The 25,910-nt window shown below is 37.7% G+C and overlaps 1 protein-coding gene across 2 annotated transcripts in view; it reads left to right on the forward strand.

Annotated features, from left to right (window-relative positions):
- Adgrg7 (adhesion G protein-coupled receptor G7) overlaps positions 1-24,689 on the forward strand; it is a 59,877-nt gene extending 35,188 nt beyond the window's left edge. For both annotated transcript variants that reach the window (XM_028760322.1, XM_028760323.1), the window contains 6 exons: positions 381-493; positions 6,333-6,676; positions 8,552-8,648; positions 15,513-15,668; positions 18,214-18,370; positions 24,306-24,689. In XM_028760322.1, the coding sequence (XP_028616155.1) occupies positions 381-493; positions 6,333-6,676; positions 8,552-8,648; positions 15,513-15,668; positions 18,214-18,370; positions 24,306-24,539 (1,101 nt within the window). In that variant the 3' untranslated portion in view covers positions 24,540-24,689. The remainder of the gene's footprint in view (positions 1-380; positions 494-6,332; positions 6,677-8,551; positions 8,649-15,512; positions 15,669-18,213; positions 18,371-24,305) is intronic.
- The last annotated feature ends 1,221 nt before the right edge of the window (positions 24,690-25,910 follow it).

The following is a 25,910-nucleotide window of genomic DNA, read 5'->3' on the forward strand; positions in this document are numbered from 1 at the left end:
GATTAATGAATTAAGCCTTAACATCATGGAAGCTATTATTAATTTACTTCATTTAAGAATCTCTAAGTTTCAGGGCTGGAGATGACTAAGCAGAAACTTCTAAGTTCGATTCCTAGCACCCATATCAATGGCTTACAACTGCCTGTAACTCCAATTCCAGGGAATCTGACATCTACTTCTGGTCTCCACAGGTCCCCACACACGTGGCATAAATTTATCCAGACACATACATGTAAATAAATTATATATTTTATACAAAAGTATATTTGATATCTAGCTGGTTATTTTAATCAATGTAGTATCATGGTACAGACTTACATTAATATTTTTAAAAATTCTTAGACCAGTTTATTTAAAATCTATGTCACATTATTTTTCAGAGTTTCAAAAAGGATTACAAGTATCCCAAATCCCTAGACATTTTATCCAACATTGGCTGTGCTTTGTCTATTGCTGGTCTGGCTCTAACAATCTTATTCCAGATTCTCACCAGGTAAGAGGAATAAGGGGCTTTTTATAGGAGAAACTACCATCCTGATTGTAATTTACTGGGTATATTCACATCAAAATTTAGTTCCTCATGAGGATATACTTTTTTCTGAACTAGAAGGAAACAGTCAAAACACTCATTTTCAGACAGCATGATACCAGAGAGGCTGAGATATAGTCACAAGTAAATACATAATTATAAATAAGACAAAAGCTTGTCTTATGAGCCCACAGCCCACAGACCCTATAACTCTTAAATGTGGGAATGAAACACATCTGACAATCTGGATAGCAAAGGAAGAGAACAATGCTGAACAAAAAGGTCTTGAAAATACTTTTTTAAAACATGCAAAATTTTGAATTGTGGAATATATATTTATATATATGGTCCACTCATTATCCCCCTCCCAGTCCACCTTCTGACAGTTCCTCATCCCATTAATATCCCCACCTGATCTCTGTCTCCAAGAGGATGTCCCCACTACCTACTCCACCCATCCCATCCCATCCCACCAGACCTCCCCACTCTCTAGAGCCTCAAGTCTCTCAAGGGTTAGTTGCAACTTCTCTCACTGAGGCCAGACCAGGCAGTCCTCTGCTGTATATGTGTCAGGGCCTCATATCAGCTGGAGTATGCTGCCTGGTTGGTGGCTCAGTGTCTGAGAGATCTCAGGGGTCCAGGTTAGTTGAGTCTACTTCTCTTCCTATGGGGTTGCCCTCCTCCTCAGCTTCTTCTACCCATTTCCTAATTCAACCACAGGAGTCCCCAACTTCAGTCCATTGGTTGGGTGTAAGTATCTGTGTCTGTCTCAGTCAGCTTCTTATTGAGCCTCTTTCAGGACAGCCATGCGAGGCTCCTGTCTGTAAGCACACCATAGCATCAGTAATAGTGTCCGATCTTGGAGCCTCCCCTTGAGATGGATCCCAATTTAGGCCAATCACTGGACCTGTGGAACTTTTAACGTTTTGAGTTTCAGAGCTTTTTGTTTGTAAAACAAAACTTGACTTTAAAATTTGAGTAAGTACCTATAAACATCTTTTCACCTTATTTTTCTACCAAAGATCTTCTTGGGGTTTTATTGTTGTTACAGGCTGCAGGACAGTTGAAGAAGGTGGAGGGCCTTCTCTGGCCTCCTTCTCACTGTGATCGGGTTTGTCTTTCAATCCCTGGCTCCCCGAGGCTAAGCAGTATACTTGACCCACATAAAACTGTAACTATGGAATAAACTGATCTAGCAAATGTTCCAATCTGGTTCTCCTCTCTCACTCAAGTTGTATCAAGGTGAATTCATGATTCCTCTAGAATCATTTCTCCCTGCTAACTTCTTATCCAATTATATCTTAGATGTGTAGAATCAGATTTTAATTATAAAGACATTACTTGTAGTTCCATGTTGGTTTACTTAATAAAATCTATAGCAAAGCTGAAATAGAATATGAGATGTCCTTGTAAACCCCAACTATATATGTTAATTTTTAATATTTTATGTTTACTTTTACTTTTACCCTGAAATTCTGAAAGTAAATTATACATAATTCTATCATCTTTAAATTCGTCACCTGTGTGTCTCCAGAACCTAACATTCTATATTCTTCTATAAAGCATTGTGTTAGTATCCTCACTTGGGAAATGTAATCTAAGAAATTTAAAATTATACAATCTATAATCAAAGATTTCAATTCACTCGGTAATCTATTACAGCTGGGTACATTTTTCTAAATCCATTTACTACCATGATGCTTTAGTCACCTTTAGCCTTTAATAATTGCTTTTACTTTGTTGTTTGTTTTGGTCATTTATGACACTAAAGTCTTTGAAGTCTCCAGGTTAGTCACTTTGAAGACTGATCTTCAATGTAGGATTTGTTTGACATTCTCCTGATTGTTAGACTCAGGTTAAAGATTTTTAAAGTGAATACTAGGTGACCGAATCTTTCTCAGTGTGACACCACATGAAGCACATGGTAGTAGTCCTGCTGTTATTGGCTGTTAAGTTTCAGTGCTGGTTGCATGAGTAACTATGATATTTCTATATCATCATGACTCATTTCTCACTGTCTAAATAGTAGGTGATTCACACGGTGAATTTGAGAGTCTATGATATCCCTCTGTTGTCCAACAATCTCTCACACAGTGAATCTGGTGAGATCCACGGGCATCCTTATTAGAACATGATTGCATTGATGATTTCTACCCTGATTTCCTTCCTTGTTTCTTGGCTATGCACTAATAAAAAGCCACAACAAGCTCCTTATGCCCTTGTTCCATGTTTCCTTGGACTGTGTAAGCACTGTCTCGTTTAGATCACAACAAAATGACTGGGCCCATCTTTCTTTCCATCTCTCTGATCCATCTCTGAACTTGTAATTTCTCCAGAGTAGAATTACTTTTTCCTTTTTCCTTTACCTTTCACACTAAATGTCTTTTTAAAAATTGATTCATTAATATTTTTTGGTTAACTGCTTAACATTGCCAATCTCCATGCCAGAAACTAAACAGTAAACTATAAGCACAATAGTTTTCACCTTTGGAGAATTTACACTCTCAGGGAGTAAACAAGATACTATACAAGTATGTACAAGTGAGATATAATACAGTTATAGATTGCAACAAGAGTACTGGAGTAGAAGTATGTGCCATATAATGACTAGCTTGTCATGGGAAATTAAATGCCTTGCATACTTGTCCCTTCATTTGCATTCCCTCTAACACTATAGTTCAACCAATAATCATTCAGTTCACTATAGATAATTTGTAGTTACTGTCTAACTAGGCTCTTTGTCACATAAAATCTCACTGTTTCTATTTGTTATTAGATATTTTTTCTTTTGTTAGTATTTCCTACCCCAATTTGGCAATCTCATACACCACTAACATTTACAAAAATGTATAACTGAACAAAATAATATAGGCATTTTGTTGATATCTTAAATCTTGAATGAAATACATTTTTTCTTGGATAAATCTCTCCATGATAATAACATAGAGAATAAAGCAATATGCTATCAAAAGGTCCAGGTTATTTGATAATTTCTTGTTCTCCATATAGGTCATAATTTATGTTCAAAATTAGACAGAAGTTATAACTACTGTTACTTTTTCTTACATTTTAAAAATGTATTTAGGGAGGGAACATGCCACTGTGTATATGTGGAGGTCAGAAGACAGCATGTGAGAGTCATGTTCCCCTTCTACCAGTGGACCACACAGGTTGAGCAGCTTGATGGAAAACCTGTACCTGCTGAGCAGCCACACAAGTCCCTCATGATATTCTTGTACACAATTTCTTTGAAGACACACTGCAGTTTTTAATTATTAAATACCTCAAAAGATGTAAAAGGCTTGAATGATCAAGAAAATATCAACTAATATATCAAAAGGAAGAATTCTATCAGTGGAAAAATCCAAGGACCGAGAGAGGTTTTGGCAGAATAGTATGAAACCATGCAGGTCATAGAATGGGTAGGCTAAATCATTAATTTGTAGGATAAAAATAAAAAGGCACATCTAGAGATTAGAACTTTAAAAACCCAGGATAAATTCAGAAAAACAGCTATTGGGGAGATCTATACTCTAGAAATTCTAGAAGAAATTAGATAATGAGTATAGATCCTATAGCCTACATTAGAATATAGGACTGCTATTTGCTATTGGAAAGGACACAAGAATATAACTTCTTTAAATAATAAATAAAATAGTATGTACATGGTAGAGAGAATAGCACACCTTGCATTTGAGATCAATGTCATTAAAGCACATCTTTCGTCTTTTGCCAGTCTGTAGATTGTGTGTGTGTGTATATATATATATACATATATATATATATATATATATATATATATATATATGTATATATATATATATGTATATATATATTGGCCAGTGCATAGAACACATACATACATGGACCACAGTATGCATACCCTCAATATTACACACCTTTTCCATGCCACACATCACGTCACATACATGCAGACACACAGGCACACACACCTGATCAACATGATCACACTGCCTTCTAAAAGTTGCTAGTATACATTGCCAGTCTGTAGATAAAACCAGGACAGCAAAAACTGAGCAAAGACATTAAGTTCATAAGAACTGGGAGCGGGGCACAGAGGAGCAACTTTGAAGAGCATTTGGTTCTGCATCTAGAAATGACATCTCTAAATGCAGGAACAGTCTTTGAGCATATTTCGTGTTGAAGAGCAACTCAGAACATCTCCAACATTTAGCAATCAACAAGAATTTCTAAAGTATAACCCTGGGACTCTCATCATTCAGAGGTACCATGTGGAAAGAGAATTCCAAGCTGACTTACAGAAAAGAAATATGATTACGTTCTAACATATCAAAAAGGTAGTAATCATCTGCCCACTAAGAAAAACAGCATCAGTAGTAACGTAAAACACTGCCTAGTGTTACAGGTTTGTGGAAGGTTTACTCTTTAAAATATAAGCAAACTCAGTTTTTAAAAAATATATCATCATTACATTTTTAACTTTTAAAATTATATTTGGCATTAACTTAAAATTCACAAATAATTTTTTTACATTAAGATTTACTTTTTTAAATCAAATCATAATTTTTACTTATTCACACAGGGGTTATAAACACAAAAAGGCAGGATGTGGGGAAGGGGATGACACCGGAGCGTGGGTGTTCAGGGGGAGTACAGATATCTTTCAGAACAGGGTATCAGCTGGGTGAAGGTTCAGGGAACATTATATTTGGTATTAACTTAAAATTCACAACTAATTTTTAAAAATAAATATTGGCTACAAACAGAGTTTTCTTTACATTCAAACATGAGTTCATCTATTAATGTGAAATTTTCTGTTTTCAGGCAGAAATGCCATGTAGATGTTCTTCTGCACATAGCCTTTGTGTATATCTGCACCTGTCTGAGCTCAATGATGTAAACCAATGTATTATCCCTCATGAGTTGGGGGCTTTCTGGGGCTGGGCTGTCCTTGCTGAGCTTTTTCAGGAGATGGCATCAGACAGTAGCTGAAATGAGTCCTCTGAAGGTCCCTCTAGAGCAGTGGTTCTCAACCTTCCTAATGCCACAACCCTCTATACAGTCCCTCATATTGCTGATGTTGTTGATTTGTTGATGTTGTTGATGATGATGGTGTTGTTGATGATGATGTTGTTGATGTTGTTGATATTGTTATTGTTGCTATTAATATTGTTGATGATGTTGTGTAAGGGTTCATAATTTGCCAAAGAAGGATAACCAGGACTCAAATAGTATGCAAAAGCAAAGAGCATTTTAATCTGCAGAAGTCCAGCATACTGGGGTCTCCCATTACCAAGATAGAGATACCCCAGTGAGCTCACAAACCTGATTTAAAGCACATTAGGGGAATTCTGGGGAGGGGTAGGTGACCTCTATCTTCATAGTTTGCTCTATCTCTAGGAACATTCCAGAACCATTGCTGGGGAGTGGGGTGGGGGGCTGGAAACTGTTGCTGGGGAAGTCTGGAAACTGCTGCTGACCTATTGTCCTTCTCTCAGGGTAGGTGGAGGAGCAGCTTCTGATGGCAGGACAGTTTCTGACTGGCTGCCTGAAACCGGGGGGGGGGGGGGGTGTTGTTTTGTATTTTGTATTTGTATTTGTTTGTTTGTTTGTTTGTTTGTTTCAGTAACTGACTTGCCTGGGCTTGACTGGACTTGCCCAGTTCTTGGAAACAGAGATTTAGGCCTGGTCTCCTGAACTGCCGATTTGAAGCCTGTCATGGCATCAGCCTAGCCGGTCTCAGTTGATGATGTTGTTGCAGTTTCTGTGGTTTCACTTGGTTCTTCATATTTATTTCATTTTTTTAACTTTTCATTTTTAGGAAAATCAGGAAAACCTCAGTAACCTGGGTGTTGGTCAGTTTGTGTACATCAATGTTGATTTTTAACCTTCTCTTTGTGTTTGGAATTGAAAACTCCAATAAGAACCTAAAGGCAAGTGATAGTAACATCGATACTAACCCTGAAAATAATGAAATACCAGAAAGTGACACCATTGAAACCCCAAATCCCTCATGCACAGCCATTGCTGCCTTGCTCCACTATTTTCTGTTGGTGACATTCGCCTGGAATGGACTCAGTGCGACACAGCTCTACTTCCTTCTGATAAGGACCATGAAGCCACTCCCTCGGCACTTCATCGTCATTATCTCATTAGTTGGATGGGGTAAGTGTTTGCATCAACACTTAATTAGGAATTTCACTTTGTTACAATTGTCTAATGTCAACAAACACCCACTGGAGGGCTAACAATTCAGGGTAGGGAAAAGAAAATAAGAGTAATCACTAAGAACTGTTTCTGTCTAGTAGCTTACTCTCCAGTTAGGGACCAACACAGGTATACGGAACATATTATAAGTTAAATTAAGGAGTTTAATTTTTAAAATATCCCTTTATTAGTTTATCCTAGATTTGGAACATATCAATTAATTTCCTAGCTACCTTTTTATTAATTATTTTCTTTATTTACATCCCTCCCATCCCAAATGTTGCCCTCCCTCCCAGTGTCTCCATCACAGAGTTCTTGCCCTCATCCCTCCTCCCCTTTGCCTCTGAGAAGGTGCCATCCAGGTATCCCTCCACCCTGGGGCATCAAATCTCTACAGGATTAGGTGCATCCTCTCCCACTGAGGCCAGACACAGTAGCAATCCCATTAAAATCAGGAACAAGAAAAGGCTGCTCACTCTCTTACTATCTATTAAATACAGTACTTAAAATTCTAGCTAGAACAATAAGACAACAGAAGGAGATCAAGGGGCTACAAATTGGAAAGGAAGAAAGTCAAGGTATTTACGGATGATATGATAATATATATAAGCAACTCCCAAAATTCTACCAGAGAATTTCTATAGCTGATAAACAACTTCAGCAAAGCAGCCAGATATAAAATTAACTCAAAGAAATCAGTATCCCTCCTTTATACAAATGGTAAATGGGTTGAGAAATAAATTAAGGAAATGATACCCTTCACAATAGCCACAAATAATATAAACTATATTGGTGTAACTCTAACCATGCATGTGATAGATCTGTATGACAAGAACTTCAAGTCCCTGAAGAAAGAAATCAAAAAAAGACCTCAGAAGATGGAAAGATCTCCCATGCTGATGAATTGGTAGGACTGATATAGTGAAAATGGTCACCTCACCAAAAACAATCTCCTTCAAAATTCCAGCACAATTCTTTACAGACATGGAAAGAGCAATTCTCAACTTCATATAAAAAAAAAAAAAAACAATTCTGACCAATAGAAGAACTTCTAAAGGAATCATCATCCCTGACCTCAAGCTGTACTACAGAGCAATAGTGATTTAAAAAAAAAACTGCATTGTATTAATACAGAGTCAAATAGCTTGATCAATGGAATAGAATTAAAGACCCGGAAATAAACCCACACACATACAGACACTTGATTTTTGACAAAGAAGCCAAAACCATCAGTGGAAAAAAAGAAAGGTGCTGGTCTAACTGGTAGTCTGCATGTAGAAGAATACAAAGAATTCCATATTTATCACCCTGCACAAAGCTCAAGTCCAAGTGGATCAAGGATCTCAACATAAAACTAGAAACTCTGAATCTAATAGAAGAAAATGTGGGGAATAGCCTTGGACACATTGGCACAGAAGAAAATCTAGCTACTTTAACAGTGCTTCAAGAAAAGTAATCAGAATGATTTGTTATAAAAAAAAATTCTTGAACATTTTGTTGTGTCCCAGGAAAGACAAAGGGAAGAATTGTTTCAGTGCTAACTCAAATTTAAATTGTTCAAGTAAAAAATAAATTGGGACATTTGGTGATGAACATTGTTATTGGAAAATTAAAAAATGAGAAATCAGATAGGGTTGGTATTTAGAGAACGCTAACTCTAGACAGGAACAGAAAATTTCTACTATTATTCTATTGCTGGCCATGGGTCAGTATTTTGTCCAAAGAGGAAAAAGAATCCATCTAAAGAGGTCAGATGTATAATTTACTCAAAGTCTTTTATAATTAATTTCAATCTTAGATAAAGTATTAACCTCTTGCCTCTCTATCATTTAGGAGTTCCAGCAATAATAGTAGGCATCACAATTGGGATTATTTATGCCCTGAGTGGAAACAAGTCATACTGGGAGTTAGACTATCGGCAAGAGGAAATGTAAGTTTTAGCTCTTAAACTTCTTATGTATTTATTCATTGATATTGGCTCCAAGTGTCCAACTTTCACTTTATAGTTTTTGTTATGGTTATCTTAAGTTCTCAAAAAATAAATCATATTTTAGATAAAGTGACACAGAAATTTCCTATGATATTTCCCGAAATGGAATTATCCACCGTTTGACCAGATGAATCTGAAATTTCTCATATTAAAACTACATTCTTTTGGTTAGTCAAAAAAATCATACAGCATAATAGTTATTTATGGTCCTTAGTAATCCTGTGTCTTAGTTTCCTCATCGAGAGTGTGGAGAGCAGATATAGTAATTTTGCTTAAGGTAGTTATGCAGGGGTGTCAATCAATCCTGAAAACATTTAACTCACTAAACACTCGCCATGTCTCACTCAGATGAACTCATCTTGTTAAACATGATTATCATAACTGTTTCATGGTAATGGATCATGTACCACAAATTCTTGCTTGGTCACAAGCATGGACAATTAACTGTTCATATTGGATGCTCCTGACTGTACAGTGTTTGGTTATTATGTGTGAAGATGAGAAGAAGGTTGAGCTAAGCTGAACTTGGGCTTCATACTTTACTTGTATTTCTCCCACCAGACGGCATCTGTCCTGTAGTTTATTCTTCCTTCTCTTGTATTACCCTGCCATCTGTATCCCCAAATCCCACATTAACTCTTAAACTCACTTGAAACATCATATCATCATAATGGCACTTGAACATCCTAGAGAAGGCTATGGTGTCAACTCACCTGATTATTCAAGCTGTAGGCCTGACTGCCTGGCTGGATTTCACATCCTAGGCTTTTTGTTTCATTAAGTTTCGATATCACTTTGAGTTTTAAACCTTGAATTTCATAGTTAGAAATAAGAGATGCAGATATCTCACGGGAGAGGTCATTTATTCTCGTCACATCATTAAATTTCTTGCCATTAATTTTCTATTCATTTCTAACCCAGGCATAGAGCTTTCATGAGAGAGAAACGAATTTTCTCAAGTTTAGTCACACTGAACTATCACTAATTTATTGTGAGCCCTTTCCTGAGAACAGTATTAGACACTGAGGACAGCACCAGGCCACTGATAATTACAGACTGGAGGAAAGGAGATGCTGTGTGATCATCATGTCACTCTACTATCTTCTGCCATTTACTCTTGCCATCAAAGGTCACATTTCTTCATCTGTTGAGAAAGAGGAGGAATGACTGTGTTTCCCCTGAGCTATCCTTCCACTGGTATGTCCATGATGCCCCAGGCTCTGATTCTCTGCCTGCAGTTTCATTTATCTGGTCCCTCATCCAGTTCTCTGACCTGTTGTTTTCTCCACATGACCCTAGTTAAGGAGCAAATACAGGCCAGGCCACACTCCTTTTAATGCACTACCTCAGTTCTCTACACTGTCATCAGATAGGCTGTATCACACACTCTGATAGGGGCAGGGTTGGTGTTAACCATGGGAACGTATAGTATACTGGTGATGAGTTTTTCCAGTGTATGCCATAGAGGTTAAGCTGGGTCTTTCCATATTCCATGGCAAAATAATCAAACCCTTTAGCCCATCTGGTCTATATAGGATGCTCAGTAGACTCCATGTCTTTATATTTTTATCAACTACCATTCTGTGACCCTCTTTTTTTTTTCTAGAAATTCTACCCCATAATTCTATCCCATATAGAAATTAGCCTTACTAGGACCCAGCCTCCTCCTCCTCCTCAGTAGTCTACATTTCAAGATATGAACCATTGGATTCAGAATAACATGCATAAAAGATTCGGTGAGAATAAAGTACCACAATCCCTCTTGAACTAAAGCAACAGATAGAGGAAGAGTGTGGTCCTGATGTACATAATTTCCCAATAGAAGCTGATATCTAAGAATATGTCCTTATAGGTCTTCCCATCCTTGAACTACTAGTGATGCTTACAAACAAACATTTGGATCACTGCACACACTCAGCAAATAATGGTTCTTATTATTTGTACCTTTCAGCATGTGCAAGGTACAATTACACCATAACAGCTATCCTCTAACAACAGATGAAAGTCAAGGGATTCTACACATTCTTAAGATAAACTTTATACACGCTGGTCATCTTATTTGGAGATGGGCCCACTCTCTCTGTTAAAGGCAGACCACCCATCTACGTTTACAATCTTTCTCTTTCATATCCTCTCTCAAGAAAAATAAGAAATAAGTATAAAACCAAAATAAACAAGAAATGTACATACAAACAAACCTCCCCAAAACTGAAAATCAAAGCAAACAAGCAAAAGGCCAATAAGCAAAAAAAAAAAAAAAAAAAAAAAAAAACCAAAACAATTCAAAACCAAACAAAAAGTCCTCAAGAATATCACTGAATACGTTATGTGTTGACCAGCTCCTGGACATGGGGCCTGACCCTGGAGTGTGGTTGATATATCCTCTGAGACTCCATTGGAGAAAACTCATTTTGTGGCAACATGCATGAAACCTGCACAGTCTGAAGTTAGATGAAGTCTGGTAATTTTTTAATGCTTAATTTTTTTAAATCTACATAATAAGTGTCTGTGTGTATATGCTAGACAGTAGTTTGGATACCATGGCATGATCATATGTGTAATTACAGTTAGAAACTAGAAGAATGTTTGATTCCCTAGAGCTAAAGTTACATGAGGTTGTAAGCTGCATAGCGTGGTTGCTGAGAACCAAACCCTGGACCTCTGTTAAAGCCAGCAGTCAACTCCTGGGTCGCCTTTCCAGTCCTTGCTTTGTTTTTGTTTGTTTTTTATTTTTTGTTGTTTTGTTTTGGTAAATGGTATGCTGTTCTGTCAGCTGACATTTCTTGCCTTTCCTTTGAAAATTACTCAGGACAATGACATCAGTCACCCTGACTCCTCCACTCAACAGTTAAACAATCATTAAATTATTTCTCCTTACTCTGTTCCAAGTAGGATCCCCTAGCCTTGAACTTGTAAAGCAACAAGTTCAAGAACTTGAACTCCTAGTCTTCTTGCCTCTGCCTCCCAAGTGCTGAGTGTGCAAGTGTGTGCCATTATCCTGGTCTTTCTCCTTACTTTTAAAGGATCTTTACCCTGACTGTTTCTTAACACCTCTCCTATTGCATGTCTCTTACAATACAATAAACTCCTATGTAGTTTCCTCCTTTTGCTCAAGTCCTGCTCTCATCACTGCCTCTGGGGTAAGACTTTTTAAACCTAAAGTAGATCATTTTATGTTTCTCTGCTTCATCTAGAATGCCAGCAATTGCTCACAGAGCTCAGAGTGGTTCGCATCAATCCATACACCTCATGCATTTACTCATTCTGAGCCACACTAGCCTCTTTTTCTTTTGATTGTTTGAATATTCACTCAATGCTTCTTTTTTTTAAATAATTAATTAATTACATTCCATCCCAGCACTTGGGAGGCAGAGGCAGGCAGATTTCTGAGTTCGAGGCCAGCCTGGTCTACAGAGTGAGTTCCAGGACCGCCAGGGGCTACACAGAGAAACTCGTCATGAAAAAACAAAAAAAAAATAAAATAAAATAAAAGTTAATTACATTCCAAATACTGCCCCCGCTTCCAGTCCCTCCCCCCCTTATAGAGTTCCTCTACCCACTTCTCCTCCGAGAGGGTAGGGCCCCCTGTGTATCACCCCACCCTGGCATATGAAGTCTCTACAGGATTAGGCTCATCCTTTCCCACTGAAGCCAAACAAGGCAGCCATGAAGACTGAGCTGCACGTCTTTTACATATGTGCTTCTGGTGTTTGTCCATGTGTGCTCTTTGGTTGGTGGTTCAGCCTCTGAGAGCCCTGAGGGTCCAGGTTAGTTTATTATGTTGATCTTACTGTGGAGTTCCAATCCCCTTCATGGCCTTCAATCTTTCGCCCAACTCTTCCATAAGAGTTCTCAACTTCCATCCAATGTTTGGCTGTGGGTATCTGCATCTGTTTCAATCAGCTGCTTGATAGAACCTCTCACAGGACAGTTATATTAGGCTCCTGTCTGCAAACATAACAGAGTATCATTAACAGTGTCAAGGATTGGTGCTTGTTCATGGGATGGGTTTCAAGTTGGGCTGGTTATTGGTTGGCCATTCCTTCAGTCTCTGTTCCAGCTTTGTCTCTGCATTTCTTTTAGATAGGACAAATTTTGGGTAGAAAGTTTTGTGAGTGCGTTGGCATCCTTATCCCTCCACTAGGCATCCTGCCTGGCTACAGAAGGTGGCCTCTTCAGATTCCACGTGCCAACTGTTAGACATCTTGGCTAAGGTTACCAGAATTGTCACCTCAGGGCATTTGAACATAATGCAATCTCTGTTTAGAACACCCTTTCCCCCGCCCCTTACCAAGATCTTTGTTCCAATATTGTTTTTCTGTGAGACTTTGACTCACTCTATTAAACTGAAATCCTCCCCTCCCTTCATATGCATATATATGTGTATATATATATATACACATATATATGCATATATAGTAATTTCTAGACTTTCATTGCCCACATTATTTTTTTAACCCCATGCTTGAAATATATGTATCCATATATTCCAGCACCTGAAATATAATCACTTATTTTTTGTTTTATCTGTATCTCTAAACTAGATTAACTAATATGGAGTTTTTTCTCTACTGATAAATTTTTTGGTGTCTAAAATACCATCTGGCACATAACATGTTCTCTCTAAATGTCTTTCAAATGAATAAATAAATAATTTCAATAATTCTATGAGGTTGTTACACCATTTTCAACTTGATTGAGAATTGAAAAATGCAAACACACACACAAACTTCTTTCACCAAATCAAAAATATCAACAGACAACCTACAAGATGAAAAGCACAATGGAGTTAAACAACCTTTGAAAGCTCTATTTAGTTATTAGCCTTTTGGAGTGTCTATTGAGGGGCTGGTGAGGCATTTCAGCTGAAAAATGTTTACCATGTAAGCTTGAGGTCCCAAGTTCAGGTCCCAAGCACCCAGGTAAAGTGGCAGATGTGGGGCACATACTTGTAATTACCATGTCTGAGAAATTCAGGCAGATCCCTAGTGCTCCTTTGTCAGCCTTGCTGATTCAGCCAGCTTCCAGCCAAGGAATAGACCCTATCTCAGAAAAGCACTCATGGTTATCCTCTGGCCTCCATAGGCATGTACCTATATACATGAATGAACATTCACACACATACACATACACATACACACACACACACACACACACACACACACACATACACCCCAATGACTATTAATATAGAATATTAAAGTAATAGAGTAAAAATGCTAAATTGATTAATGAAGTTTTTTTTTTTATTCTCCAATGATCTCTAAGATATGCTGAGAGTTCTAGAAGCATTTATTGAATGGTGTCATCTGTTTAGAAAAATGAAAGGAACATGTATATTTGCTAATGTTTTTATGTAATGTTTTATTATATAACTCTCTAAGGATACATCAGAAACACTGGTGAAATTTGGAGCTGGAAGTATTGTCCTTCTACAGCCATTTGTACCTTTTATATTACCAGCTAGGATAAGATACATATCCAAAAGTAGAATACAAGTAAGAGATCACCCAAAGTTAGGCAACTCATAAATGACAGGAAGTAACATCTGAATCCAAGACTGTTGTAGGCATAGGAGTACATGTATTAGTACTTTTCTGTTGCTGTGGTAGAATATCCTTACAACAAGCAGCTTAGGGAAGCAAGTTTTACTTTGGCTGAAGGTTGCATGGAGGAGCAGTCTAACCTGCCTGAGACGTCACAACAGTGGCAGCATGAGGCTACTCTGAAAGTCACAAAGCAGAGCTTTGGCATTCATCTGAACACAGGAAGTAGAGAGGGGGCAGGGAGTAGAACCTTGAAGAATGAAGTATAGCCTATATAATATAAAGAATGAAGTGTAAAACCTTAAAGCCCACCTCTAGTGTACTCCTTCTTGCAAGTCTCTGCCTTCAAAAGATTCTATAATCTTCCCAAACAGTGCCACCAACTAAGAACCAAGTGGTCAATGCCTCAGCCTCTGGGAGACATTTGTCATTCAAATCACAACAGGGTATAACTCAGTAGTAGAACTATTAACTAGCAATACCCTAAGTCCTGTGTTAGAGGATATTTGATCACACTGTGAACCCCAAGATTGTGTTATTTACTGGGAAAACCTGTTTTTAGTTGTGGTATGGATCAGCCTAAGCACACACCGTTAATCCAAGAGCTTTCCTCATCAATACTGTAAACAGGATTAAAAGAAGGCCATAGGTCAAGAAGAAGGTCAAGCAACCAGTTGACAGGAAGGGAACATAGGATTATTAAGAAAAAAAACATAGAGAATAAGGTTAGTTAGGGAGATGGATAGAGAGATACACAGGAAGTAGAGAGAGGGACATTTGGTTTGAAGGGAGTTTATTGAGACAGCTGGAAAGAGGGGCATTGCTTCTGGGACATCGGCTGAGTAGAAAGGTGAGCTGGTTGCTTTCTCTGCCTCTGAGCTAGCAGGCTTTCACCCCAGCATCTGACTCCTGAGTCTTCACTGGCAAAATCAAACGATTGAGATTTTGTTAAAAAAAATAAAACAAATATAATTCTGGGTTTCTTCTTCCCACAGTGAAAACAATAAAACACTAGTAAATAGTTCAGGTCTATCTGACTCAAAGCATATTTACATTCTGCTGGCCCACAATGACTCAAGAAAATTTTGGCAGAGCCAACTTTTCTAATGGGCTGAGTTACTGAAAGTAACCTTGGATGTGTAAGATGCCAAGGGATATTCTTAGCAAAGAATTCAGTTCCATGAATACCATCATGGTAATAGCAAAAGGAATTAATATTTGTTCTTTTCTTAGTTTGCTGAAATATTTTTTCCCACAGCTGCTGGCTGGCCATTCCCAAGAACAATGATTTTGCAAGAAGTCCACTTTTGTGGTCGTTCATCGTGCCCATAACCATTATCCTCATCAGCAACATTGCTCTATTTATCACAATCACAGTCAAAGTGTTGTGGAAGACCAACCAGAACCTGACAAGGTGAGACGCTCCAGGAGTGGGAAGCTGCCAGCAAGGACTAATGCATATGTACCCCAGCAGCTCAGCACACCTCAGACCCCTGCAGGAGTTTTCAACATTTGTACAAGACTCGGGCATGTGATATTCAGGAGAGAGTTCCCAATGAACTTTGTCTGAGAAGCTGGATATTCTCCCCTTCTCTTCTAACCTCAGTAGTCCAGTGCTGTGCCCAACATTATATAACACACTTCTGTGACACACTGGCCCAAGCAAAAATTAAACCACACAGTTTCAAGAAAAATTATTTTCTCTTCAAAAGCCCTCTCCCCCAAATTCAGGAAACAAAATTAGAATACTTAGTTACAAGGAGTGGGGAGGGTACTGGATCTAGATTTTCAATTTGAAACTTGCTACCTGCAGTGTTTGGATTACAAGGTAGCTTCAAACCTTCTAAAATGTATTCCTAGTATATAATATTTTGAGATTTCCCTTACAAATGAATTCTCTCTTGTAAAATATGAAACATTTAGAGACACTGAGACCACATTCCTTGGCTTACCAGATCCCACCGTGTGTCTTCTGAATGTGACTTTTTTTTGGCCCCACTAGGTGGTCTTATTGCTATCTCTGCTATTCAACAAAAGCTTTAGGCTGAATAAAGATCAGAAACCCCTAAACATATACATGCCGCAACCTCCTGCCCACAGTTTACAGCATAGATGGGGCAGAACATAGTACAGATGAAGCTATAAGCTCAGACTGAATTCTGCAAGCCTGTCCATTCCACACATCCTTTTCATACAGGCATCTGTATATTACACTCAGTCCACAAGTGGATCTTCCTTGTGTGGACAGATAAATGAAAACCACCATTTTTGATAAGAATACAGTCTTAAGTATGTGCTTTACAAATCAAAGTATCATATTTCATACATGGTTATATAAAGGCTATATGGGAAAAATATCCTCCTTGCTAAGCATTGAAACAAACATGCACTTTAGTAATATTGGAGGGAAACACTTTGCTGGAGGGTTCTTAGCCTTGTCGTATATTAGATTATATTTCTTATCTATAAAACATCATAATTTTGGGTCAGAGAGAACAATCAAATTTGTATTTCTCAATTTTGACTGATAAGCCTATAGTTTTTAAATTGGCTTAATAACAATTCAAAGGATACATAATTTGTTTTAGCTAATCCTCTTTCATGTGCTAGCTAGATACAAACCAAATCACCCAAACACTTAAGACTTACAGTGTGACAAGTTATTATTTGCCATAGGATTGCACGATGCCTTGGTAGTAGTATAGGCTAAGCATGTTCAAGTGTTGACAGGTGAGCTATGATGAATCCATTCCATACGTAGTGGCTGGTAGTTAACTGATTGTTGGTGTTCTTGAGTGGCAGCTTTTGAGTTGGGGAAGCATATTTATGCTCTGTGTAGCTTTTTATTAAATCTTCTATTACCTCAGCTCATAACTTCACAATATATTGCTTTTATAAAATAATATAACGGGCTCACATTTTGGTGTATACAGAGCTAAAAATAAGCATGACTAAGTCATAAAGAAGTGGGAAAATTATGACCAGTAAGAAGAGCTTGAGAATAGGTTCCAATTTGCCTGAATAATGAAAGCATGAGGATTTTATTCAGGGAGCCTAAACATATTTACATGGTGGATGTGTCAACTCATAAGGAGACACAACTTAGAATCATAACTTAACAGATAGTGGACACATGTTTTGGGCATAGTTAGCTTGACCCATGTCTCAAAGTTTTTGTTGAATAGCAGAGATAACAATAAGACCACCTAGTGGGGCCAAAAAAAATCACATTCAGAAGACACACAGGGTGGGACCTGGTAAGCCAAGGAATGTGAACCCATGTCTCAAAGCACACATGTAAAAATTAAAATGGTCAGAAATACCTCTGAACATGTCCATTTTGCAGTACAAAGTTTTTACTGAAAATGAAGGAAAAGGTATTTTTAAGAGTATTCTAATATTGGAGTCTGGTCCTGAAGAGGCCTGGCTCACTCAGTTACTAACACTACCAGGTTTTCAAGAGCAGGAAGAGAAGGCAAACTCCATGAGCCATTGCTTTCTAGTTTCTTGCGTGCTCTCCTGACCATAGGAAGTCACATAGTCAAGACCAGATTCTGGGGGTACAGACTTCCATAAGAGAGAGGATAAGTTGGCTTCTAAATCTTATTTTTATATCACCTCAAATCATAAGAAGTTCCCAAGTATCCTAGCCTCCCTATGGAATTCTTGACTAGTTGATCTCTTAGTAATAGCAAAATTTCCATTAAGAAAAAATATCGATTTCTCATGAAATTTCCTACATAGTATGAAAGGAATGATTTGCCTGTGATTTGATGGGAATGTTGGGGGTCACTTAAAATAGACAGTGCAATCACAATTTCTTCAGAGGGCCCTAAGGTATGGCACAACATTAAGTAAGCAAAGTATATAGACAATTGAACATGCAAGCTATGAGTAGTGATGACTCGAGTAAGCCAAACCCTAATACGCCATATTTTCTTTCTCACTTTCTCATGTAGCACAAAAAAGGTTTCATCCCTAAAGAAGGTTCTCAGCACATTGTCTATTGCAGTTGTTTTTGGAGTTACCTGGATCTTTGCATATGCTATGCTAATTAATAACGATGACATCAGGATTGTTTTCAGCTACATATTTTGTCTTCTCAACACCACTCAGGTATGGTATAGATAGTCAGAAAGAAGCATGTGTCGCCTTGGACCAGTGTTTGCTTCCCGTAAAACTCCCTGAGGACCATTGTTTAGTAACCTTTAGGGGGATCTATTTTAAATAGACTTCATGAGAGGAACATAAGCTTTCTGTGTCCCTTTCTGGCCTGGAGGTATCAGAGTAAGATCTTTATAGGTTTGGCATATAATCCCTCTTCTCTGGTTAAATCCTATCTCATCAGGCAAAACACTTCCTTTCTTTTCTCCCATGCACTGAGTGTGCTTTGGTTGGTGTGGCCAATGGTCATTACTTCTTAAAACTGTGAACTCTGTGGGTTTGTTGAACTTTTCTTTCATTTCTTTTCTTAGTGTGTGAAGATTTGATTTAGGTCCTTCATTTTAATCTATCTTTTCTGTGAAATTTTAATTACATTTACTATTATTTTAGTATATTTTAATTTAATGTATGCCATGGAACAGATAACCATGTCAGAAGTCAGAGGACAAATTGCAAAAGTCAGTTTTCTCCTTCCACCATGTGGGTCCTGTGCATAGAGCTTAGATCCTGAACCTTGGTGGCAGGTACCTTACCCTCTATGAAGTCTCATAGGCCCAGAAGCAAAATACTCACTTTGGGAAAAAACAAACTGCTTATTCTATAGTTACTAGCTGCACTGCCTGGTTTTGTTTGTCAACGTGACACAAGCTGGAGTTATCACAGAGAAAGGAGGCTCCCTTAAGGAAATGCCTCCATGAGATCCAGCTGTAACTCATTTTCTCAATTAGTGATCAAGCATAAGAAGGCCCAAGGTGGATGGTGCCATTCCTGGGCTGGTAGTTCTGGGTTCTATAAGAAAGCAAGCTGAGCAAGCCAGTAGGTAACATTATGGCCTCTGCATCACCTCCTGCTTCCTACCTTGCTTGAGTTCCAGTCCTGACTTACTGTGGTGATAAACAGCAATATGGATGTGTAAGCTGAATAAACCCTTTCCTCCACAACTTGTTTCTTGGTCATGATTGTGCAGGAATAGAAACCCTGACTAAAACACTGGGTCTGAAGTTTTAAAATACCACTAAAGCTGAAGACTCCTAGCTCGAATGGGGATTCTCTGTCCTTACTAGTATTTTCATCTGGTTCTTTCAACTTTTTAGTAAAGTGCTAAAATTTTCCATCAAGGATTGACTCTGTTTGGTCCCTTGTTGCATTTTGCCAGTTTGTGCTTCCTGTATTTTGAGTGAAGACTAAACAAGCATTCATCCTCATGATATAGATTTATGGTTATTATATTTTCTAGATGAATTGGCCCTTTCATAACTTGTATTAAGATGTCTTTTTATTTCTGATAGTGTCTTTTGTCATAAGGTATACTTTATCTATTACCTAGTCTTGTTATATGATTGGTTATATGATCACATGTGTGTGCATGCATGAATGTATGTATGTGTGCATGTGTCTGCATTTGCTATGAACCTCCGTACCTTTAAAGTCTATAGCATGTAGCCACCAAATACATAGGCCTCACTTTTTTTTGTCTATTGTAAGAGTCTCTATCACTTTTTCAGAAGGTGAAGATCATTTGGATCTAACGTACTCATTGATGTAACTCATTGATGTAGGTTGTTATTTTACGATTTGTCTTCTATGATCGTTTGTGGGTTTTGTTGTTGTTGTTGTTTGTTTTTTTGGAGGGAGAAATATTCTTTGCAAGTAAAGAGAACAGTTCTCTATGCAATAAGATTTTTCTCTGGATATGATATAGTAACTACCATAAAACAAAACCATTTATAATCCTTTCCTTGCACACTCACGGACTGTTAAACGTGAATTGTTGTAGCATGACACTTATATGTATAACAACATGCAACTCTAAGGAAAAACAAACAACCACACAGTTATTCATAATTCCTTGATTTAGTGTATTATCTCCCTGCTGCCCTATTCACTTCTGATCCATTTTCCATTATTCCTTAGTATCATTTTTCTTTCTGTCCCCTCTCTGTCTCACCTTATTTCTTTCTCCTTCCTTCTCTACCCTTTCCCTCTCTATATCCTTCTCTACCCCTCTCTGACTCTCTTCTTCTCTCTATCCCTTCCCCCCTCTGACTCTTTTCCTCTCTTCCTCTCTTCAGTCAGACTTTATTTCTTCAGGAGAAGAACGGCACATTACTGATTGAAGGTGCTGTGAGCAGTGGAGAGTGTTATGCTGATGAACTGTTTTGTGTAGCTCGTGGGTGTGCAGCATCCTATAGCAAAACTCTGTTTCTTCAGGGGAAATGACCATAAGTTTAGAACTAAAGTCAGCAAATGGTAAAAGTTTCAGCTTTCTGTGTTTTGTTGGTTTTGTGTCAACATACAAGTGTAGGGTGTAGTTTTACGATGTACCTGCCTTTACTCTAAGGAGATGACTGTGCTACCAGCCTCCACCCAGCTTCCCTTGAATCCTTGAACAAAACACGGTATTTTAGTTAGGGTTTTACTGCTGTGAACATTTCCTTATAGGCAACTCTTATAAGGACAACATTTAATTGGGGCTGGCTTACAGGTTCAGAGGTTCAGTCCATTTTCATCAAGACAGGAGCATGGCAGCATCCAGGCAGGCATGGTGCAGGCAGAGCAGAGCTGAGAGTTCTACATCTTCATCTGAAGGCTGCTAGCGGAAGACTGACCAATCATTTGTTTTTAATTCCCCTACTACCCACTTCTTCCCCACTTTTGAGTATAATAGATTATCATTATGACTCCATTTTAATTCACATTCCAGTAATCAATACCACTTTGCATTTGGGGATAAGTTCCTGCGTGTAGTATACATTTGTAACTTCTTTTGTAAGGAACTTCAGATTGATGTAACACCCAGTAAAATGAAGGGTGTCATAACAATAGACTCTGGCTGCTACCCCTCTCCGCTGTAACAATAGACTCTGGCTGCTACCCCTCTCTGCTGTGCTGCTGCTTTGTATGTCCTACATGTACATACAGAATAAACCCCACAGATAAATGTTATTTTCTCCATAAAAAGACATCTACATCGAAAGAAATTCATAGGGAAAACTTTATATTTGGCCATGTGTCAACCATTTCCAGGACCCTTCCTCCCTTCCTTTCTGAAGATCCAAATGTCACATGGCATCATTTCCCTTGAGCCCAAAGTCATTCTTTAGTGTTTCTTGTAATTTATGGCTTCGGTGGCTAAGTATTTCCTTTTAACTTTTATCTGTTTTGTTCTTATTTTATCTTATTTTGTTCTTGAAGGATTTTTTGTATTAGATGTGGAACTCTGGGTTGAGTGAGGTCCCCCTCCCCCCACTTGGCGTTTTAGAGAAGTAATTTCACACTCTGCTACATTTCCTAATGAGATGTCTTCAGCCATTCATACTGATCTACTGCACACAAATGGGTTATTTTCCTCTGCTCACATCAGGGTTTTCTCCTAGCTTTAACATTCAGGGTTATATCTACAGCATACACAGCTATGACTTTCTTTGCATGTATTTTTCTTAGGATGGCTGAACTATTAGAATCTTTTATGGTTTTCACCATTAGTTTTTCCTCCTCTTCTCTCCTCTTCCTTCTGAGAATGCCTTGATGTTAGGCCATTTGATTTTGCCCTGCAGATCACAGAGAGCTGTTCATCCTGTTCATTCTTCTTGTTAGTCATCACACTGCTGGATGTTAGGTACTTATTCAAGATTGTTCAACCCCTAAATTCAATCCCTAGGACCCCCATGGTGTTCAGAACTGACTCCTACAAGTGACCCTCTGGCATTCACTCAAACAGTGTGGTGAGTGTGCACCCACATCTTTGCACACAACAAACAAGCAAACAAAATTTGTTTAAAACCTAAAAGAGACAAACATGTTTGTTCTTAATTCTATCATATTCTGTCACATGCATCTACCATCGCCTCCTTATTTTTAATATCATGTCTCATCAGTAGCATTACCTTGTACATATTATTTTTTGTAATTATTTTAAATATTTTGTTATATTTTTAGTCTACTGATTACAATCCTTGTTTATTAATGATTACTATAAGGATTACTATAACTTTCATTTTTTGGAGTGAAACAGCATCTACTGGTACCCTGCCCCTTTCACCCCCTAATCCCGGTCCTTTAAAAGCAATATGTGTGAGCAAAATTTTTTTTGCAATGCTGGGAATCTGACCCAGAGCCTCTTACTTGTTATGCAAACACAATTACTGCTGAGTTATACTCTGAGAGAAAGAATACTATTAGCATTGTACAATTGTTTATTGCCTCCCAATTTTATTGGCACAATTTAAAATTTACTATGTAGTTGACATTGTCAACAATATTTTCCTTGAAAATATTAATTACTTAAATTACATTTCATATTTGTATTAACTAAATTTTATTATATAGAACACTCCATTTAAAACGTTTCCAAGGTACCTTATTGGATTGTCCTATTGCCTTGACTACTTGTTTTAATTAATGGCTCATCAGTGATACTATTTTTTTTGAGTAACCACTTCAGTAGACTGTGAAAAAACATTAGTGAAAAATTTCCTGGCTGATAATTAACCTTTCGATGCACTACATGAACTGCAATTTTTTTGACACTAATTACCGACAAAAAGTCTGAGGTGCTGCAAAATTAATTAACTTTCCTCATTGTTATTCAACACCCTTTAAGCAATAAATTTTGGATTCATTTTAGACTATTTGAAGTTGAAAAATATTAGAGTTCCCAAATACCCGCCACCAAACTTTAGGACTAATAATAACATCTTTTGAATTTTCTTAAAAATTATGAGTATGCATCAAGTGTATACCTGGTGTTCATGCAGGTTAGAAGAGGTAATGGAGTTATACATGGTTATGATGTGGGTCTTGGGATTCAAACCCAGATCCTCTGGAAAGGCAGTGAACACTGTTAACTGCTGAGAACATTTCTAGTCGAAAAATAATATCTTCTATAGCCACAGTGCATAACTAAACCCAGGAAAAACAGTACAGTTTTCATATATTCTTTGACCAGTGTTTTCCAGTGGCAATATCTTCTATAATATAGTACACTGTCAAAATTAAGGAATGCACATTGACACAATTATTAGCCAGGCTACAAATAGTATTTGATAGTTTATCTTCATTAAATAATAAAAATGAAGGATTATGAAAGGTTTCTTAGAAACTATAATATACTGGGTGTAGTACATTTCTGTTATAGTTACAATTCAGAGATAACATCATATATTGGATAAAGAAGAAAGATTGAAACAAAAAAAATGTAGTAATTCAGCTCCAAGCTCTACTGATAGTAGGTAGGTAATGTTGAGCAAAATGTTTAATTCATCTGAATTTCAGTTTGCATATCCATCAGTTGGGGATGGATGGTAGGCTTAGTTTCTAGGGTTGATGTAAGAACAGAAAGGATTCAAGGATGCTGGGCGAATGAGAAGTGTGTGAAGCCTTTTGAACTTTGGTAAGGGTCAGCTTAAAGGCATGCAGAGACTACTGCCCAGCTTTTTGTGGCTTATCTCTATATGTGTAAAGAACAGGGAATCAGTGAGTAGCAGGGTCTCAAATTTATGTTAAGAAATTGAGTATATAAAATTCCAGCTATGTTACAAAATCTCCGGGAAATGGAATCACAGAATGTTGGAAGTAGAAGAAAAAAAGGGTAAGCACCCCCCCTCCCGAAACTCTTCCAACTTTATAAACTGAAGATTGTAAAGATTAGAGAGCAGACTTGCACAGCAGTAATGTCAAGCAGGGCATGGATATGTCTTCTAAATATGCATTACGGGCAGCATCGTTTATATCTGAAGGGCATGCACATGCACAGCAGCTGCAAGCTCCTGTTGTGGAGCAGCTATGCTGCCTCACAGTCGGAGGGTGAAATAAAATCTCCCCCTTTGGTACTGAGGAAGTCTGTATTGTAATATTGCCTAGTATTAAACCTTAATTTTTTTTTCAGGGATTGCAAATATTCATTCTCTACACTGTTCGAACAAAAGTATTTCAGGATGAAGCTTCCAAAGTATTGAAGTCACTGTCATCATCCTTTGACAGATCGAAGACAATGCCTTCAATAACCCCACTGAAACTGCGTGTAAGGATGTACAATATGCTGAGGTCCATCCCAGCCCTAAATGAACGATTTAGGCTACTGGAGCCATCTGCAGCGACTGAGGAAACATCATTGTCTTGAAAGTGACCAAGCAAAATCAAGTGTCTAAGAAAACTGTTACCTATGATGGTCTTTTTTGTCCAACTCATAAGAATTGTATCTGTTTATGTTTTCTCTAATTCTCCTACAATACCTTCCTGAATACATGTTAGAACTTGCTGTTTATTACCAGAGGGAGAATGGATTTGGTAGCTTTTTGTGGTTTTCACCAGATTATAATGTGAGTCAAGTGAAGAATCACACATATTATAAGTTGACCATTGTTATTACGTTTGCATGACACACTTTGGCAATTATGCAGAATTCACAACAAATTCTTTTACAATGAGGAAAAATATTACCTTCTACAACAACATGGCTCCTGATAAGTACAGGGAGTTGCTTGCATACATTAAACTTTTGCCAATGAAGAGTTTGGCAGCCAGTCTCCCCTTTAGGAAAAGGTGTTTTGTTTGCTTAAAAAGGTGTTTTCTGACTAGAATAATCAACTCTGTAAGAAATGGATAGAAAGCTGGATTAATAGACTTCTAAATCTCTAGTTATTTACAGCACATGCATGCATGTGCATGCACACACACATACCTTTTAATATCTATATATTATTGATGATGGATGAGATTCAAAATGAAAATATACTCATAATTACATGTATGGCTTTTAGAAGCTCTAGATGATCATAGACTCCAAACCCTTGAAGTATAAATGGCTTCCACTGGAGCAGCTTCTCATCATCCCCTAAAGACTGCATTCTTTAACTTTTTTATCATGGTTAATAGCTGCATGTATCGTGTGCACACAGTGCGTGTCGAAGCCAGGCAAGAGAAGTCAGATCTTCTGGGGCTGGAATTGTAGTTGCAAGTAGACATTCTGGAGCTAGGAACTGAACCTAGGTCCTCTGGAAGTGCTCTTAAATACAAATCCTTCTCACCATTATGCAAAGAATGTGCATTCTCACAGAAATGGTTGCAAAGAAGTACAGAAGAAACACAATTCTGAGAGGCCATGCTCTAAGTGGTATTACAGTACTATACCCAGATATGGGCTGGACAAAGAGAAAAATAGTAAGATTCGATTGACTCAAAATTTGATCACATGAGGGAAAAAAAAAACCCTTAAGTAAAGCCCTGAAAATGTGAAGGAGAAAACAAACAAACAAACAAACAAACAAAAAACACAAAACTATAGTCAGCCAGAGGAAGATGTGATTTCTGTTTCCCTTGGTGGCTAAAGTTGTTTCCTTTTTCTGTTTTGTTGTTTTTGGTTTTTTTGTTTTGTTTTGTTTTGTTTTCTGTATCTTCGGAGTATACCAAGTAAAATTCCATTAAATGTTCCTTTAAACATGCAAGGTCCACATGCAGCTGTGGAGATTAATTCACATGAAACCCTGACATC

This window comes from Grammomys surdaster, unplaced genomic scaffold (assembly GCF_004785775.1).
Source record: "Grammomys surdaster isolate TR1022 unplaced genomic scaffold, NIH_TR_1.0 126398, whole genome shotgun sequence".
NCBI lineage: Eukaryota > Metazoa > Chordata > Mammalia > Rodentia > Muridae > Grammomys > Grammomys surdaster.